The sequence below is a fragment of the Babylonia areolata genome, chromosome 18, assembly GCF_041734735.1.
Source record: "Babylonia areolata isolate BAREFJ2019XMU chromosome 18, ASM4173473v1, whole genome shotgun sequence".
NCBI lineage: Eukaryota > Metazoa > Mollusca > Gastropoda > Neogastropoda > Buccinidae > Babylonia > Babylonia areolata.
Genome location: NC_134893.1, coordinates 60100596 through 60118649, shown reverse-complemented (window position 1 = coordinate 60118649; position 18054 = coordinate 60100596). Strand labels below are relative to the sequence as shown.

The window sequence follows — 18054 nt, the reverse complement described above, 5'->3', positions numbered from 1 at the left end:
TTACATTGTAAATAACCAAAGTTTAGTGAAGAAACTTATAGACCTAGATGTAACAGCTGACCTTATTTTATGGATACGACAGTTTTTATGCAATCAGCCACAGCGTGTTTGTCTGAATGTCAGTTCTGGCTGGCCCATATTGTCTGAAATTATTATTGTGAATACTGGAGTTCCGTAGTGCTGTGTTTGATCCCCTTTGCTTTTCTCGCTCTACATTAATGGCATCAGATGCTCAGACCTTTTTCTCAATCTTGTAAAATATGCTGACGACATGGCTTTAGTAGGTCTTTTAAAAGACGAGTTTTCAATTTCACAGTATTTTTTTTTTTATAGAAATTAGTGTCATAAACTCTTTCTTAAAGGATAACTTTCTCGAACTGAACGTGGAGAAAACAAAAGAACTTATTTTAGGCAGTGAAAGGGACACACACACACACACACAATCCAGTCATAATAGATCCGAAACAAGTGGAAATAGTGGACAGTTTTAAATATCTAGGGACTATAGTTGATCACAGTCTCACATTCAGTGAACATGTTGATGCCACTGCCGCGCCAAGAAAGCGCACCAGAGACTCTTTTTACTGCGAAAATTAAGAAGTTTTAATGTTAGTCCACACATACTTGAGCTGGTGTACAGAAGTCTGATAGAAAGTGTCATGGCTTTCAGCATTGTGGCCTGGTTTGGCAATCTGACTGTGAAGTTAAAGACAAAATTAGGACGAGTTGTAAACTTGGCCAGCAAAATCATAACCAGGCCCCAGCAACAACTGAACACCCTATACAAATCCACTCTTAACAGAAAAGCATTCCAAATTTTTAATGATTCCACTCATCCACTTAACTCTGTCTTTCAGAAACTCCCTTCTTCTGGTAGACGATGTAAAATCCCTCTTGCAAAGAAGAATGTGTACAAAATATCATTTGCCCCCTCTGCTGTTGCTGTGATAAATGATTCGCTGAAGTAATGTTTTTATTCCATTGCCTGTGATTTGTTTATTGTTATGATGACAGTTGTCCTTCTTCCCTATATGTATGCATGCATGCGTGTAAAGAAAGAAGTGAGGGGAGGGGGAGAGGGGAGAAGTGTGTGGGTGCGCACGCGTGCGCGCGCGTGTGTGCGCGTGCGCTCTCACTGTTATTGTTTTGCCGCAGAGGGGCATGAAAGGGGTTTTACATGCTTTTAGTCTTGGTGGCGGTGTTGACCCTTCAACTGTGATTTCATGTTCTTAAATGTTATAATTATCTTACTGAATATTTTCCTTTTATATCATTGAAATGTTTCACTTTATCTTTGTTTTCTTGCCTGAATGTTTTCTTTTTACATGATAGTTCAAATGTATGCTGTGATCAAGGAAGGGTGTGCCAGTTGCTCATTCGTTTTTTAGTTTTATTTGTTGATGAGCATTTGTCTTTTTAAATGTTATAATTATCTTACTGAATATTCTCCTTTTTATAATGATTGAAACGAAAACATATGCGCGCATGTGCGCGCACACGCTCAATACGCAGGCACAGAAACATGTGCACACGCGCGCGCGCACAGAACTATGCATGCACACGAATGGACACACACGCAACACACACACAGTTGTTACACTCTAAATCATAATGTAATAGTATCTTACCAACATGTTTTTCTTTTTACATAATAATTGACGTGTGCGTGGTGATATGTGAAGGGTGTGCCAGTTGTTTGTTTTTTTCTCTTTGATTTTTGCTGACCGGCATTTTATTTGAAGTGAGCCTAAAGAGAATTTTCTATTTTGGGTTGAAGCAGATAAAGTATTTTGAATTGAATTGAAGTCATGAAGACATGTGAATCAATCAAAGGAAGATACCAGTTGGGCTCATAATCAAACAATCAGAAAATTTGCAGAGGGAATAGTGGAAGATACCAGTTGGGCTCATAATCAAACAATCAGAAAATTTGCAGAGGGAATAGTCATTAAAGAATGTTCAAGTAAAGTTGCTTCAGAAACAGTATAATTTACATGTTTTTGAATAAACAATTCTTGTGATTTTTTACATTGGACAAGTGAGTTACTGTTATTTCTCTTCCACAAGAACATTTTATGTTTTTGCTGTATTTCGTATGAAGAGCATTCAAAAGAAATCTTTTGACAAAACTAGTGATATGTCTGGAGTGAGAAGCGGATATGCTATTGCTAGATAAGAACTGTTCACTGATTTTTTGCTTTGAGACATTTATGCACTTTTGGCTGTATGGACACTAAATTTTTTAAGTCTTTTGTTGAACTGGTCATAAGGTGCAGTCTCTACAAGTTGTTAACATTTCAGAATTTAACCATTCAGAATTTCACACCCCATTTCTTGCAGCCCAGTCAACCCACACATATGGAGCGATACCACAATGAGAAGGTACCCAGCAAAGCATAACACTAGTACATTTCATAGACAAATTATGAACAATGTTGTCTATTTCAGATATCATTTCCATTTGTGTTTTTGGTTTGATGATTTTAGTGCATATAAAACCTACTTTGAATCAAAGGATGAGTGTGTGTGTGTGTGTGTGTGTGTGTGTGTGTGTGTGTGTCTGTGTGTGGATGCCCTGTTCCTCCCCTGACAAGAACTTAGGCTGGATTTGCATGGTGAGACCCACACAGAGACTTGCACAGACTTAGACTTGCACACACACACACACGCACACACACACACAGATGAGACTGAGAGAGAATCCATTTGACACAAGCATAAAGTAAACTACTTTTAAAATACTTTATTTCAGTTTTTACATTGATTTTATCTCAACAGGTCTCTGGCATTCATTTGGTGCTTTCAATGAAAATCATCACTAACAGTGCAATTCACTACCCTCACACCTTTGTTACACCCAAACACCCGCTTTCCATTAAAGAGAGCACTCACGACATATCTTTTCAAACTGTACTTTTCTCACTGAAAGTTTTTTTTTTCCCACCTGCACATGCTTGCTGTAAGTTGTATGCATTTGTGATGATTTTAGTGTGTTTTGCATGATGTCTGGTCCCTTGGTGTTTATTTTATTTTTATTTCATTTCTTATTTATCTGTTTTTGACAATGGTGAATGTGATGTGCTCTGTTTTGCTGTGGTTTATGCCTGTGTGATTTGGGACTGTGATGGTGCCTGTCTTGATTTACATATTTTTATGTCACTTAGTCTTGCATATGTATATTTTTAGCCATTGTCATGTGAGACTGTGTTGACTTTGTACATAGTTTTAATTAGTATATTTTATTGTAAAGCACGGAGAGCCCCATCTGAGATATGGTCCGGCACTATATAAACCTGCATTTATTATTATTATTATTATTATTATTGTTATTATCATTATTATTATTATTATCATTAACATATCATTATCAAAATCTTTAAACATTTATTATTAAACACATAGTGGTAACTTCAAAACAACTGTTCTTTCTTTGATTCGTTTTGTTTTTAAATGTTAATTTTGGAAAGAAATCAAACTCCAGCTCATAAATTTAGGACATGCCTTTTTTAAAGAAAGAAAAAAAGAAGAAACCAATGCATGAATGCCATGAAAATGCAGAATGTGCCAGGAACCAACAAATAAAAGGCATAAACTATCAATTAACTTGCCAGCCAACTGATCAACCAATTTTAGACCTGTACACACACACACACACACACGCACACACACACACACAGAGTATGCAGGCGTATGATGATCATGTACATAATTACATGTTGTCCATCTCTGATATGTGAAAGTAGAAAAAAAAAATTACAAGAACATTCCTTTTCTTTGTATGTACGCACCTTTTCCAGAACACATAAGCACAGGTCTTAACAACTTATCAGATCCTTCACCAAGAATATGCAGCAGTTCAAAAATAAACATGCTCAATTCTTAATAAAAACAAAAAAACCCAACAGTAACAAATCAAAACAAAATCAAATCAAAATGAGGTTATTGTCATAGATATGTTTAAAACTTTCAAGGTCTGTTTATTCACAGAAAAGAATTGGTTTGACTCAAACAATGTTGAGAAAAAAAAGTATCACGTAATGACATTTGACACAAACACTGTTAAGGGAAAAAGTATCATGTCATGACAAAATCTCACAACCATTTGTACTATCATTTAATAACAACAGCAAACAAATATAATTTTACAACACTGATAACTACAGCAACAAAAAATGGTCTCCAAATATTTGGTACATATATTATCTATATATAATCATCTTAAGTCCAAATACAGTTCTAGAATAATGAAATTCAAGTATATAATTTCATATGCACATATGAAATTGGCAATGATGCAGGATGACATACTTTAAATTCTTGGACATCTTAAGTAAGGAATGAAACTGACCATGGAGTGCATGTATAATTATTGGGTCCTTTCCAACCACTCACCTCAGCCTTAGCCACTCACTGTTACTTATCTATGCAATCAAAATAAAGAGTACAAATTTGTGAGATGTAACAATGAGCAGCAAGATGATCTGTGTACAGGCAGTGTGAAATAAAACATTGTGAATTGTGATTACCGGGTATATGTGTCTGTGGCCCGCGCAAACAAACCATGGTTTTTACATGCATATGATAATAAGCAAAAATCATAATTGTGTCAAAGAAAATGCATAATTAAAACTAGTGCTCTGATTTGTACATTTAACATTAAAAGTAACCACCACAGGCATGACACAAATGATATTGGGTATTAACTCCATCCAACCTGGTTACATTTATAATGAGAAGCTGGGGTACAAAGAAAAATAAAGCTAATGATATATATTTTACACATCAAGGCACAATGAAACAGTCAAGGATAACAACCATCTATGTACATCTCATGTCTGTAACAAAAACTATCCTTCATACAAAAGTCAGCCTAACCTTTCATTCCATGTCTTTCACTCCCAATAAAAATAATGATTCTTAATCTTATACATCCGGTCAATTCATCCCATGTCTTTCACATCCAATAACAATAACCATTCCATGTCTTTAACATCCAATAATAACAATTCTTAAACATCCTGTCTGTCCATTCCATGTCTTTCATATTCTGTAACAATAACTATTCTTAAGTATCCTGTCAATTCATTTCATGTCTTTCACATCCAATAACAATAACCATTCCATGTCTTTCACATCCAATAATAACAATTCTTAAACATCCTGTCAGTCCATTCCATGTCTTTCATATTCTGTAACAATAACCATTCTTAACTAATAAGTATCCTGCCAATTCATTTCATGTCTTTCACATCCATTAATAATAATTCTTACACATTCAGTCAATCCATTCCATGTCTTCACATCCAATAATCATAACCTTTCTTATTCTTAAATTCTTCTTCGTTCATGGGCTGCAGCTCCCACGTTTACTGGCATACATGAGTAGGCTTTTATGTGTCTGACCATTTTTACCCCACCATGTAGGCAGCCATACTCTGTTTTCAGGAGTATGCATGCTGGGTATGTTTTTGTTTCCATAACCCATTGAACAGTGACATGAATTACAGGATCTTTAATGTGTGTATTTGATCTTCTGCTTGCGTATACACATGAAGGGGGGTTCAGGCACAAGCAGATCTGCACGTATGTTGACCTGGAAGATTGGAACAATCTCCACCCTTCACCCGCTGTTTCCGAGACTCAAACACGGGACCCCTAGACTGAAAGTCCAATGCTTTAACCACTCTGCTATTGCAGCCATCTAACCTTTATCATATATCATGTCAATTCATTCATTGTCTTTCACATCAAATAGCAATTTCAATTTTTATACTCCCTATCAATTCATTCAATGTCGTTCACAGAATTTTTTGGCCACTGATATGACACACACTAGGATTTGATATGATATATATGCATACAATTAGAAACACACTCACCAAAATTTAAAATCATGATATCCAAAATTCCAATGTTCCAGTTTACAATCAGGACATCATTACTTTAAATATTAGATTAAAAATATACTGTATGAACACACAATAAATATCAACAGTGGGAGCTGTTGCTTTCTGTGGTGTGTATTACAGCTTTTTATATGGTCACACATGTATACACACACACGATTATTATCTTATTTTTTTAATCAGATAAATATGTCTGCATATACTGGTGTGTTTTTATCTGATTAAAAAAAAAGAGATAATAATCATGTGTGTGTATACATGTATGACCATATAAAAAGCTGTAATACACACCACAGAAATTTCCCTGTCCACTCTTCTTTTGCAGAGCCCTCTTATACTTTTGCCACGTCGCAATCAATTCCTTTCCCAGGGATTTGTGGCCCAGTAACTTTTTAACTCACTTAAAAAAAAAAAAAAATTAAAAAAAAGAAAAAAAAGAGTGGTGCTCTCAGTGTAGTGATGTGCTCTCCCTGGCAAAAGCAGCCTGAATTTCACACAGAGAAATCTGTTGTGACAAAAAAGAAAAATACAAATCCTAATACATTCTCACTCCTGGCAGATTACTTCCCTTACTTCAGTACACTTGCACTCCAGTAGATTGCAGGAGCCTCCCATAACATTTAGTTTCTCACAACTGGTTCTATCACCAGTTGAAAAAATTCAAAATCTCAAACTGCAGATTCGATCCTTTGTGAATAAATCATTTAAATGTTGTGCAAGGTAGGACCAGATATGCAGTTCTTAGAAAAGACAGAGTAAACCCTTCACTTTCATTATTTTAATGGGCTTGGGGGCTGTAGTGTAATCATTGTGTGTGTGTGTGTGTGTGTGTGTGTGTGTATGAGAGAGAGAGAGAGACTGTGTGTGTGTGAGAGAGAGACTGTGTGTGTGTGTGTGTGTGTGTGTGTGTGTGTGTGTGTATGAGAGAGAGAGAGAGAGACTGTGTGTGTGTGTGAGACTGTGTGTGTGTGAGAGAGACTCTGTGTGTGTGTGTGTGATGAAGTAATAGGAGATAAATGTTAGTTTCAGTTCTAAATTCAATCAGTTCATACTCATGGAAAGTAAATGTTTACAAGATGCATGCAATGATGTGTATTTATAATATTGTAATCAAATTACTTTGATAAAAGTAGCTATTCTGTTGGGTTGTTTTTTTTTGTGTTTTTTTTTTAATGTAATTTTATATTTGACATTTTCTTTATGAGATACTAATATCTTATCAGTCAAAGTAACTTCCAGAGCGACCTGAATCTAGTAAATAACATGATCACAAACTTTACAGCACAAAGTAAACTGATCAAGGTCTGCAAGATTGCTTGATGTGCTGAATTTTACAGTTCAGTGTTGTAAGCTGAAAATTAATAATTAAATATTACACGTTTATGTTATTTTCTTTTGTATCTTAGCATACTTCTTGTTCAATTTTCCACCTCATACACACTGTCATAATTATTTTGTTTTATTTTAAGTTCAGCTTGCTTGCTGTGTGTGCCCTCTGCCATAAAGTTGTCATCTGTACACTGCACTGACATTGGATATGTCAAGAATGAAGGCACTGACTGAACTCTCTGTGTGTGTGTGTGTGTGTGTTTGTGTCCAGTATGTATTGGGTAGTAAACAACTCATTTTCCAAAATGGGGGTTGGCCAACACACAACCGATAAACCTGAAGGAACTTGGTGAACAGTTTTGTGCAGTGCCCAAATTACTCTTCAGAGTTAAGGGAGAATGTGTTAGGTACTCTGAGTAATAGTTCTTTTGTTTTTAATAGGTAATTCAACTATTTTGAGTTTCTTTTTTCTTTTAGACTAAAGTGATTTCTTAGCAGCTTAGCAGCAAAAAAAGTGAATATCATAATGCTGGTAACCTCTTCTCTGAACAGATGCAAGCTCTAGGATTCAATGAGTGTTACTTGAATATAAAAAAAATGACTTCTAATTCATAGAGGCAGCAAAAAAACACACCATAAAATCAAATAAAAGGATGAATCAAACATCATCTTGATCTCTACTCTTTGAACAGACATAGCCCCAAAAGGAGGAGTCAACTTATATAAAAAATGACTTATCAACCAAAAAAGGGATAAATCAAAACTCCATCTCTTTATCCTTTGAACGAAGGTAGGCCAAAATCTTGATTCAACCACTATGGCTAGTATGAGTGAGTGTTTCTTGTATATATGAAAAGTGACATTTTAACAACAACAACAACAACAACAAAAAAAAGAATCAAAGCCTCATCCCCTATTGTTTAACTGAAGCAGGTGCCAAAGAGCTGCTCTAGTTGGTGAGAGCCCTGGCCTGCTCCTCACTGTAGACAGGCACGTGCTGCCCCTGGGTCACGATGAAGTAGGCTGGCACAGGAGCCCCTGCTGCTGGTACATCACGCCCAGCCTGCTGCAGTTCCTCTCTGAACACCGGCACCATCTGACCCAGTACCGTCACGTAGTAGGCAGGCACTGAGGGCATCGCAGGATTGGCAGCCATCACCTGACTCATCCCTGAAGACACCGGAAGAGAGGCAGTATCAGGGGCACTGTTGTCTGTGGCGCTGTTTTCCATGCTCAGTGGTGCCTGGCTGGTAGTGGTCTGGCCAGGTTCCGATGTCATCCCATCAGGGAAAACTGGCATGGACCCACTCTCTGTTGCATGTTGGTCAGAACTTGGCAGACCTGATGACAACGCAGAAGATGGGACAATGGTGTAGGGAGGAGGGGCCTCAAACTGTCCACTTGGTGGTGGGGGGTAGTAAGCAGGGGGTGGCTGAGAATCATCAGGAGATGGAGGCTTGTAATAGCCAAATTGTGATGGGTCAGAAGGTGGACCAGACCCTGAGGTCCCTTGCCCTCCACCACTGGACTGGTTAACCACCTCATTGTAAGCAGGTGGGCCCAAGTCCATGCCGTTAAAGCCTTGAGGAACCACCATTCCGTCTGATGCACTGTAGTGAACAGCGTTGGAAGCAGCGTAGTTGGCCACATCAAGGCCCTTCCTACGGAAGTAGGCAATAACCGAGGAAAAGGCAATGAGGAAACAGGAAGAAGCAGTGGCTAGGCCAAAACCCCAGCTGAGATACACCTCATAGTGGGCCATCCTGCCGCTGGGCAGTGGAGTGTAGACAGCGAAGATGATGCAGCCCATCAGGCCACAGGTCCCTGCACACACAGATGATTTTAGCTGTTTAAAAAGAACAAAACAAAGCAATAAAAAACAGATCAAAGAAAAGAAAAGAACACATGATACAGAAATAAAAAATAGTACAAAGCTCACAATTAACATGAGTCCCACTGTAAAACAAACAAAGTAAAAATATCATTAATAAGTCACTGAATCAATCACTACATCACAAAAAAACACATTACACATAAAATGATAAAATGTGAGAGAGAAGGGAGGGTGGGGTGTGAGTGGGATTAATGACAGAACACAGTTCTAAACACAGAGAGCCAGGGATACAAAATCTATCATGATGTGCAGAGTGAGCATTCTATTGTACAGAACCAAAGCTTTCATATGCACAATAAAATTTCTCAGCAGGTGCATACACATACCTCCAATCAAAGCAAGCAGTTCCACCAGCCTTCTGTCTGGGGATGGGTTAGACAGAAAGTCCATGTAGACTTCTGCAGCCACACACAGCAGGATGGAAATTAGGCTCAGACATTCCAGTGCTCTCACTGCTTCAAACCATGCTGTAAAAACAACAACAACAATCATTATTCATGTAAAACTGCATGTATGAAATTGCTCATTGTTTTCTTTACAAGAAAGTTAATATCAACAATTAATGATTTGCACCAGATCAGTTATTACAGTTGGGTAGTTTAGTTAGAAAAAAAAAACCCAACATCTTCATTTGATGATATCTCTCTTTCTCTCTCTCTCTTATTTTTACTTAAAAAAAGCTATTTCATGATGATTACACTGCAAACATTACAGCCCAATATGAAACTAAAGTCCCTGACCTTTTAAAATAGGAATCAAAAGCCAGATGATGATAATGATCTTGCCACAATACCAGACAAACAGACAAAAACTGCACAAATTCACAGACACTCACAAGCACCCTGCCACACACAAATGGCCAACAGCTTCCCCACATTTAACTCAACGCATGCATTTGGAATCAGATCATACTAACACCAGCACTATTCTCACAAACTAAAGAAAAAGTTGTTTGTTTGTGTGTGTGTGTGTGTGTGTAGTGTGCACAGTGATTCAAAATGCATATAAATCATGATGGCACGAGTAAACAACAGTAAGTCACACAAAAGTTACATTTTATTCATTCCATGGCAGGTCTAGTCTTACAACACACCAACCATCAATCAATACTGAATATTTACAAAACAAACGAAAACCCAGCAAAAGCAGTCAAAATGCACTCAGAATACAACAGGAATGAATGACTGAATCTGTTGAAATGGTTGATATTTTCTGAAGAAAAATATGTTTTCGAAAGCTCAGCCTCTTTGGTGTCTTTCCAGAATTTCTACTTCATCCACCTTCATCCACCACAAAGCATTTCTTCTTGAGCTTACCTGCAGGGATCATGGATGAGGTATGGCTGGAGTGAGTAACACACATCTTGTGAGAGCTTGAACAAGACATCCACAGCCCCATTGTGTTTTTCCATGCCGGGGCGGCGAAGCCGACCACGTAGAAGATGGAACAGACGACTACACCGATGAAACCGACCCTGAAACCTCTGTGTCTTAAACCCCAGCGTTTCATAGCGAAAATCGGTCAGCAATGTTTAAGTGCGCGACACCATTATCAGGAAGTCGAGTGATTGTGCGAGTGATGTCCCTTCGTTGGCCAAACCGTCTTGTGTTCACTCCAAACTGTTTCATCAATGGTGAAACGGGACGTTTCCCCCTGTTTGTGCATGTATATTGCCGAACGGTCAAATTCTGGCACAAATTGTCTATTGACACATTGACTAGTAAAAAAATTCTCATCTCGCATGCTGAACACATTAACTGAATGTTTTAATTTAGAAATACACAAAAATGACTGGTTACTTAAAATCAAACAGATTCTAGATGAAAATGGGCGGTCTTTTGTGTGGTACTATCCATAATCTGTATCAACTGCATGGCTGATAAACAATCTGACCCAAAGACTAAAAGATAGTTATACACAAAAATGGGTAGAAATTTGTCGTAACTATTCAAAAGCCAATAACTACAGTCTATTTAAAAGCCAAATAGCTTTTGAAAATTATCTAGACATTTTGCCATTGTGCTATAGCATCCCAATGTTGAAACTCAGAACAAGTAATCACAAACTACCAATTGAGAAAGGGAGACACATGAACATACCACAAGAAGCAAGATTGTGTCATCTTTGTGACACGAATCGAGTGGGAGACGAATACCACTTTGTCATGGAATGTCCTGCAATTCAAAATCTCCGCAATCAGTATTTACCTAAGTATGACAAAACGCATCCCAACTTCCACAAATATGCAACATTAATGTCTATTAGTAGTAACAAAAAGTTACTAAATTTTGCTAAGTTAATTAAAGAAGGTTTTAATATGTTTCGTTAGGAGCCAGTTTCAGTCCGGATTCTTTGCCACTTATGCCTTAACTGTACTTCTTGAATAGGAATTACAATGACTTGTGTTAATCTTGACACCGCATCCCGTACATATCCATTTGTAATTGCATGATCATATATATATATATATATATATATATATATATATGTGTGTGTGTGTGTGTGTGTGTGTGTGTGTGTGTGTGTGTGTATTTATACTTTTTTTTCTCTTGTATATATCAAACCAGTCCCAGTATTACTGGCAAATGGGTGCTAAAATAACATGCAAATTATTATGCATTTTATTTTGTTACACCATGTCATTATTAATGCTATGCTCCAACTGACCCCCCAGTTCCCAGTTCAGGCTCAACTAGTCAGATACAGAACCGTATTGTAAATCTAAGTTGTGATCTGTGCATTTGTCTATTCCTATTGCATTGTACCAGAATGATGATTACATTTGGCCTTTTATTTCATTTTATTTTCCCCCCCCATTTGTATTATCCCCCCCTTTTGTTTCTTCTTTTTAAATTATCTTCGCTCTTCCTCTGTGGCCGTCATCCTGTTATTGTCATGTTTCCTTGTTTCTCTATGACTCAAAAGAGTTAATGGGAATAAACAAACTCTGAAACAAACTCTGAAACTCTGTCATCATGTCTCGTATTCACTGACATTGTGACTTTGGGTAACGCACGTGTGTGTGTGTGTGTGTGTGTGTGTGTTTATATTCTTTTTTTCATTTATTCATATTATTGTTTATAAAACCTTTTCTACAATTTACTTCATTTATTCTTTTTTTTTTCATTTTTGTTTTTACTCAGTAATGTAATGTATCAATTCATTAATTTAACTGTTTATCTGTTTACTAATGTATCTTATTTTATTTCATTTCAGTTTCGGTTTTCATCCTCGTTGATCCCAATGCTGCAATCTGATAACATGGGCCCGGAGGCTAATATTAACTTCTTTTTTTTTCATCAGTCATTGTCATTCGTTTTTTTTTTCTGAAAACAGTTGCTTCTCTTACACCGTGAAATCGATCTTTTAAGTTTCGATCGCTATAGGTCAGTGCACTGGTTTGAGTGTAGTCATTTTTGATGGTTGATACTGTGGATAGTAAGTTTGCACTTCAGCGTACTCTGTGAAACTGTTTCAAACGAGTCAGTACTGCATGACTGACGATCTGCCACCCTTACTTCCCGATCCCGGCCCCGCCTTCAAGCCACAGTGTGTGTGCGCTACCCACAGTTTTGTTTGTTCGTTTGACTGTTTCCACAAAGATTAGATATTGTATCTTACCGGCAACCAGTTTATCGCAGATTCAATATAAATCCGAATTATGAAAAACAAACCAGTCCCTCCCTCCCCAACCTGTCTAACATCACTCCAGTTCCAAACCGGTGGCGCCGGCAGAGACTCGCAAAAGCTGGCTTTTCACAATGCACGGGGCTGTCAGATGTCATAAAGAAGGACGTTTGCTGCAGGAAGACGGTTGAGATGTGCATGTTGTCGGGGGATTTTGTTACGAATAACCGCAGAGAAAACTTTCAAAGACTAAAGTCTTGAACAATTCAAAGGCGTCAGCCAACGTTGGTCGTTAATTAAACTGAACTCTACAGTGGAGCATTTTTTGTCAGTGAATATGTTGATGTGACTTCAGATGACGGTATTTAACGCCTGTGAATGACGATCGACATTTCGTGTGACCTCGACAACCATCACTGGTGCTGAAACAGCAAGCAGATGTAAAAGACAGTGGCAGTAATTTGGAGGCAAAAGACCACGAGTTTTTAGCGGATATCTTGATTTTTTTTCTCTCCCAAGAATAATTTCCAACAGATGTTGTCCACAGATACATGTCCACGAAGCAGAAGTATACTGACCATGACCCCGTACATTGCCTTACATTAATTTTTTTTTTTTTTTTTACAAGCGACGAGTGACAGGGATAGTGAGAACTGAATGATGATAGTCACATCACATACTATCATATAATTATCACATCACTGTGTTCTATTGCAGTGTGTTGTATCATGTTGTGTTGCATTGTATTGTCTCCCGTGTGCATTGATTGGTACACAGTCACGTCTTTCTTGAGACAGAGGGACAACCATTATGTATTATTGAATTGTAATTTGTATTGTATTGTTATGGCAAACAGCAGTCAGTGGCAGTAACTAAGAGGGAAAAAAGCGTTTTTGTAGTTTTTTTTCTTGACCTTGTTTATTTAGGACGTCTTTGGAACCTGACAACGCAAACAAAATTGGGGCGGGTGTTTGTACGCCCGCGCGCGCGAGCTTGTGTCTGTGTGTTGCGTGTGTGCGGTGGGTGAGTAGGTGTGTGTGTGTGTGTGTGTGTGTGTGTGTGTGTGTGTTTGTTCTAATGTATAAATATGCCAGTGTGAGAGATTCTTAACACGAGTTGTTTTGTGAAGTAGTGTTGTAATTTGTTTACTCAATTGTTCATCCGTTGTGTTTTGTCGTTGTTAATGTGTGTGTGTGTGCTAGTGTATGTGGGCGGGGCGGAGGTGTAAGTGTTTTTACAATGCGAACATTTTTACATTTTCAGGTTTAATTTCATAAATGTAATGTAGATACGTTTTTACTAGAAATGTTTAATGAATATTGCTTTATCATATAATGTTGTAGTCGGATTGTTTCAATTGTTTGTCATTCGTGTGTGTGCGTGTGTGTGAACATTTGCTTCATCTTTCTAGTTTTGATCTGTGTGTGTTATGTGCGGTGTTTCTTCGGGGAAATGCTTAGCAGGAACTGTTTTATCATGCAATGTCGTAATTACTAGTTTGCATTATTTGATTGTTGATCTGTGTTCGTGTGTATGTGCCTGTAGGTGCGTGTATATGTGTGTGTCATTGCATGAGTAGCGTGTCTGGGTATGCGTGCGTTTGTCGGTGCATGCGTACGAGCGCGGGCGCGCACGCGCGTGTGTGTGTGTGTGTGTGCGTGCGTTGTGTGTTTTGTATGTATGTATGTATGCGCATACGTACGTGCTTGTGGGCGTCTTTCAATTTCAATTGTCTACATTTCATTTCGTTTTTATCTTTTTATCCGCAGTACCCGATACATTTCTTGATTTAATCAATGACATTTTTTGCATATATTTGTGGGGGTGATGTTTGACTGAATGTTTTTAGTGCTATTGTATAGCGCATAGAGCTTCAAGAATATGCGCTATAGCAAGATGTCTTAATAAAAATAAAAAATAATTATAACTTGTGCGTGCGTGCGTACAAGCGCGCGCGCGCACGTGTGTGTGCGGGCGTTGTGTGTTTCGTATGTATGTATGTATGAGCATACGTGCTTCAGTGTGGACGTCTTTCAATTTCAATTGTCTACATTTCTGTTGTTATCATTGTTTCGTTTTTATCTTTTTATCAGTACCTGATACATTTCTTGCATATTTTACATTTTTTGCATATGTTTGTGGGGGGATGTTTGACTGAATGTTTTTAATGCTATTGCATAGCGCATAGAGCTTCAAGAATATGCCCTACAGCAAGATGTCTTTATAAAAAGAAAATACAAAATAAATAAATATTTTATACCGAATTTTTTCCTGTGGAGTGTGATGATGTCTCGTTCATGAATTAATGTGGTGTCACTTTTAGATTTATTCAGTTACACTTGCAGCAGAGGTGAATAACACGTACAAATTTATGGCTTTAAACTAGGCAATAAAGACATTTTCGAATTGCTATTGTCATCTCAGTGCTGGACGTTATTCTGTTCGTCTTCAAAACAGCCTATCTGGCCACATTTCATGTGAACGAGGAACAGCTTTTTCCCCCTTGCTTCCTTTTTGAAGCAGTTACTTTTTAGTTTTGTATAAAATAATGACAATGACTAGTGTTTCTGGGTACAAAAAGAAGTGGCAAAAGTGATTTTGATTGATAAACAGTTACGCAAAATAAACGTCTTGAATAAGTTGTGTGTGAATTTGTCGCACGGAACACACACCGTGCACACACACACACTTGTGTGTAAATTTGCGGGACACACACACACACACACACACACGCACATTGTGTGTAAACAATTTGCAGGACACATACACACACACGCGCGCGCTCGCACACACACACATCCGAACGAACTTCGTATCCACGCATACACACACACCTAAATATATGCAGACATCGCGTACATATTATCAGGTGTTTTTTTCTTCTTTATTTGCAGAACTGTCAAAATCATTGTCGACACAAATTTTGTTTCCTGATAACGACACAGACAATTGCAGGTAATAAAGTTCATCAAATTAAATCAATGAACAAGACAATTAAGTACAAGGTCCCCAAGCGGTCCTTAACTTGTTATGAACCCTATGTTCTCCGAATGGTTTCCAATTGCAGTTCCCAAATCCTCGAGCCTAGAAGAATCTGGCGAACCAGACAGAGACGAAGAAGAGGACGGCCAGACACAGACCCCAGGGCCCTGCTGCTGAAGGCAAATGGGCTGCACTGCCACCAGTGTTCTCTCCTCCTCCTCCCCCACCCCCTCTACCTCCTCCCCCTCCTCCACTGCTACCTCCTCCCCCTCCCCCACTGCTACCTCCTCCCCCCTCCCTGTAGCTACCTCCTCCCCCCTGCCTGTTGTCCTCTATCCCGGACAGCGCGCGCAGCAGAGGGTACTTGCCCAGGGCACACATCCTGCCCGTGAAGTCATCCATGTCCATTGCCCAGAACATGGCGCCCGCCACTCCCACCTTCAGCATCCACTCCCTCTGTGGAAAGGGGCATGGGTGGGGGTGTAAAGAGAAAAAGGGAGTGGAGGGGGGGGGGGGGCGAGGGGGGAAGTTGCAAGGGCAGGGCAGTGAGTGTGTGTGTGTGTGTGCGCGCGCGCGCGCGATGTGTAGTTATTCGTGGGTTTTTAGGTTTTGGGTGTTTGACGATTGATACACGCGCATTCAAGTATCCATTCGCAAGTGCGCACGCATCAACAGCCTCAGGTTTGAACACATGTTCCGTGCTTGCGACAACCACCCCACACCCACTTCCTTCCCAGGCGCAACCATGCAGCCACATGTATGCTTTGATAACCAAGTGCGCGCACACGCACACACACACACACACACACACACACACACTACACTGTCACACATATATACACAGGGGCAAACACACTGTCATACGTGCACACACTGTGACACATACATCGACACACAGTCACGCCCGCGCGCGTGCACACACACATACACGCGCACACTGAGATACATGTTTGTTGTCTCATAACAACCAGGCCCTACGCTCCATCGAAACACATACATATCCAGGCCCCATCTTGTACAAACACACACACTGTAGATATATTCACACACACACACACACACACACCGCCACCACCACCACCATCATTTTAACATGACCACTGGCAAATCTTTAGTAAACAGACACAGGTTGTAGTAATTATATACAGAAAAACAGCAAAGATGGAAGCAAACAGAATGAAACAGTGGGCAGTGAGTTTTAACATGAATCACATGCACGTAAACCCATCAGGATATAATAATTATAAAATCAAACAGGACCTGTCACTTGTCAGTCTGTACAAAACCTTACACATACGGCTCCTGACAGTGTTTTGTAGGTGAAAAAAAACACAACAAAACAAACACACACACACACAAAGAAAACTTTGTGAGGTTTCACAGTATGCATATTTTAATGCCTCTGATAATTTCATGTATGTTGATAATGATCTTTTTAACTCTTTCCATACGAACGGCGAAAGAGACGACGTTAACAGCGTTTCACCCCAATTACCATCATCAAATATTGCAAGCGGAAGGCTCTTATACTGAAGACGTGAATGTTGACAAAGAATAACACAATTCTGACGACGGAAGCTAAAGGTTGGGTCATTCAGACACCCACTGGACATCCGAGAGGTCTGTGTAGAGGAGAAGAGAGGACTGGCCGTACTGAGTGAGTTAAATGGTTTCTGTCGAGTCATGTTTGGCTTAAATATCTAGTATTATTCCTTCGAGTGTTTTTACTGTAGCATTTTTAGTGTGAAACCAACACAGTCAGACAAGCCCACAAAGACATTAATTTGGACACACACTCTGGAACATTAGCTAATACACACGCAGACATGGGCAAACACAGACACGCGCACGCAGACACACACATACACGTACATGCTTGCACGTAACTCACACCAACAAAGACACAGGCAGATTTTCTTCTCTTCCCCATAGTCTATCTTTCTCTCAGTCGTTCCAACAAATGATATTATTTGCACATGCATCTCTCTCTCTCTCTCTCTCCTCTCTCTCTTTCTTTCACACACACACACACACACAACACACACACATGCCATCACCAGAAAAACCGGCTTAATTACCTTTATCTTTACACTTTGCACATCGTCATAGCCACACCATTCATTACTGAAGTACAAATAAGGCACCTGTTGTTCTTTGTCAAACACATGTTTGGTGTCGGTTCTTTGAAGAATTTGGCATATCTGCAAATATCAAGACACACACTCTAACAATTACCCGAATAACAGATTTGCTGAAGGTAAGGTAGGAAAGAGAATGACATTGTTAGCGGAGATACTCAATTCATGCCTTTCATTT

The 18054-nt window shown here is 38.9% G+C and overlaps 2 protein-coding genes across 2 annotated transcripts in view; both read right to left on the bottom strand.

The window, feature by feature from the left end:
* Positions 1–2728: 2728 nt before the first annotated feature.
* On the bottom strand, positions 2729–10688 carry LOC143292955 (uncharacterized). The gene is made up of 3 exons (XM_076603677.1): positions 10446–10688; positions 9456–9596; positions 2729–9059 (listed from the first exon to the last, which is right to left on the bottom strand). Exons 1-3 carry the CDS (start codon positions 10636–10638, stop codon positions 8185–8187), a joined length of 1209 nt encoding a protein of 402 aa, XP_076459792.1. The 5' UTR covers positions 10639–10688; the 3' UTR covers positions 2729–8184.
* Positions 10689–12832: 2144 nt separating this feature from the next.
* LOC143292300 (chitinase-3-like protein 2) overlaps positions 12833–18054 on the bottom strand; it is a 32849-nt gene continuing 27627 nt past the window's right edge. Inside the window, exons 7-9 of the mRNA XM_076602488.1 lie at positions 17817–17939; positions 16047–16194; positions 12833–12900 (exon numbers count right to left, since the gene is read on the bottom strand). Of these exons, the coding sequence (XP_076458603.1) occupies positions 12833–12900; positions 16047–16194; positions 17817–17939 (339 nt within the window). The remainder of the gene's footprint in view (positions 12901–16046; positions 16195–17816; positions 17940–18054) is intronic.

Excerpts from the sequence above, each read along its gene's own strand:
- LOC143292955 (XM_076603677.1), bottom strand. The coding sequence starts at position 10,638 with ATGAAACGCTGGGGTTTAAGACACAGAGGTTTCAGGGTCGGTTTCATC. Across the intron at positions 9,597-10,445 it reads CTCATCCATGATCCCTGCAG|CATGGTTTGAAGCAGTGAGA; the intron begins GTAAGCTCAAGA and ends TTGTTTTTACAG. Across the intron at positions 9,060-9,455 it reads ACTGCTTGCTTTGATTGGAG|GGACCTGTGGCCTGATGGGC; the intron begins GTATGTGTATGC and ends CTGTGTGTGCAG.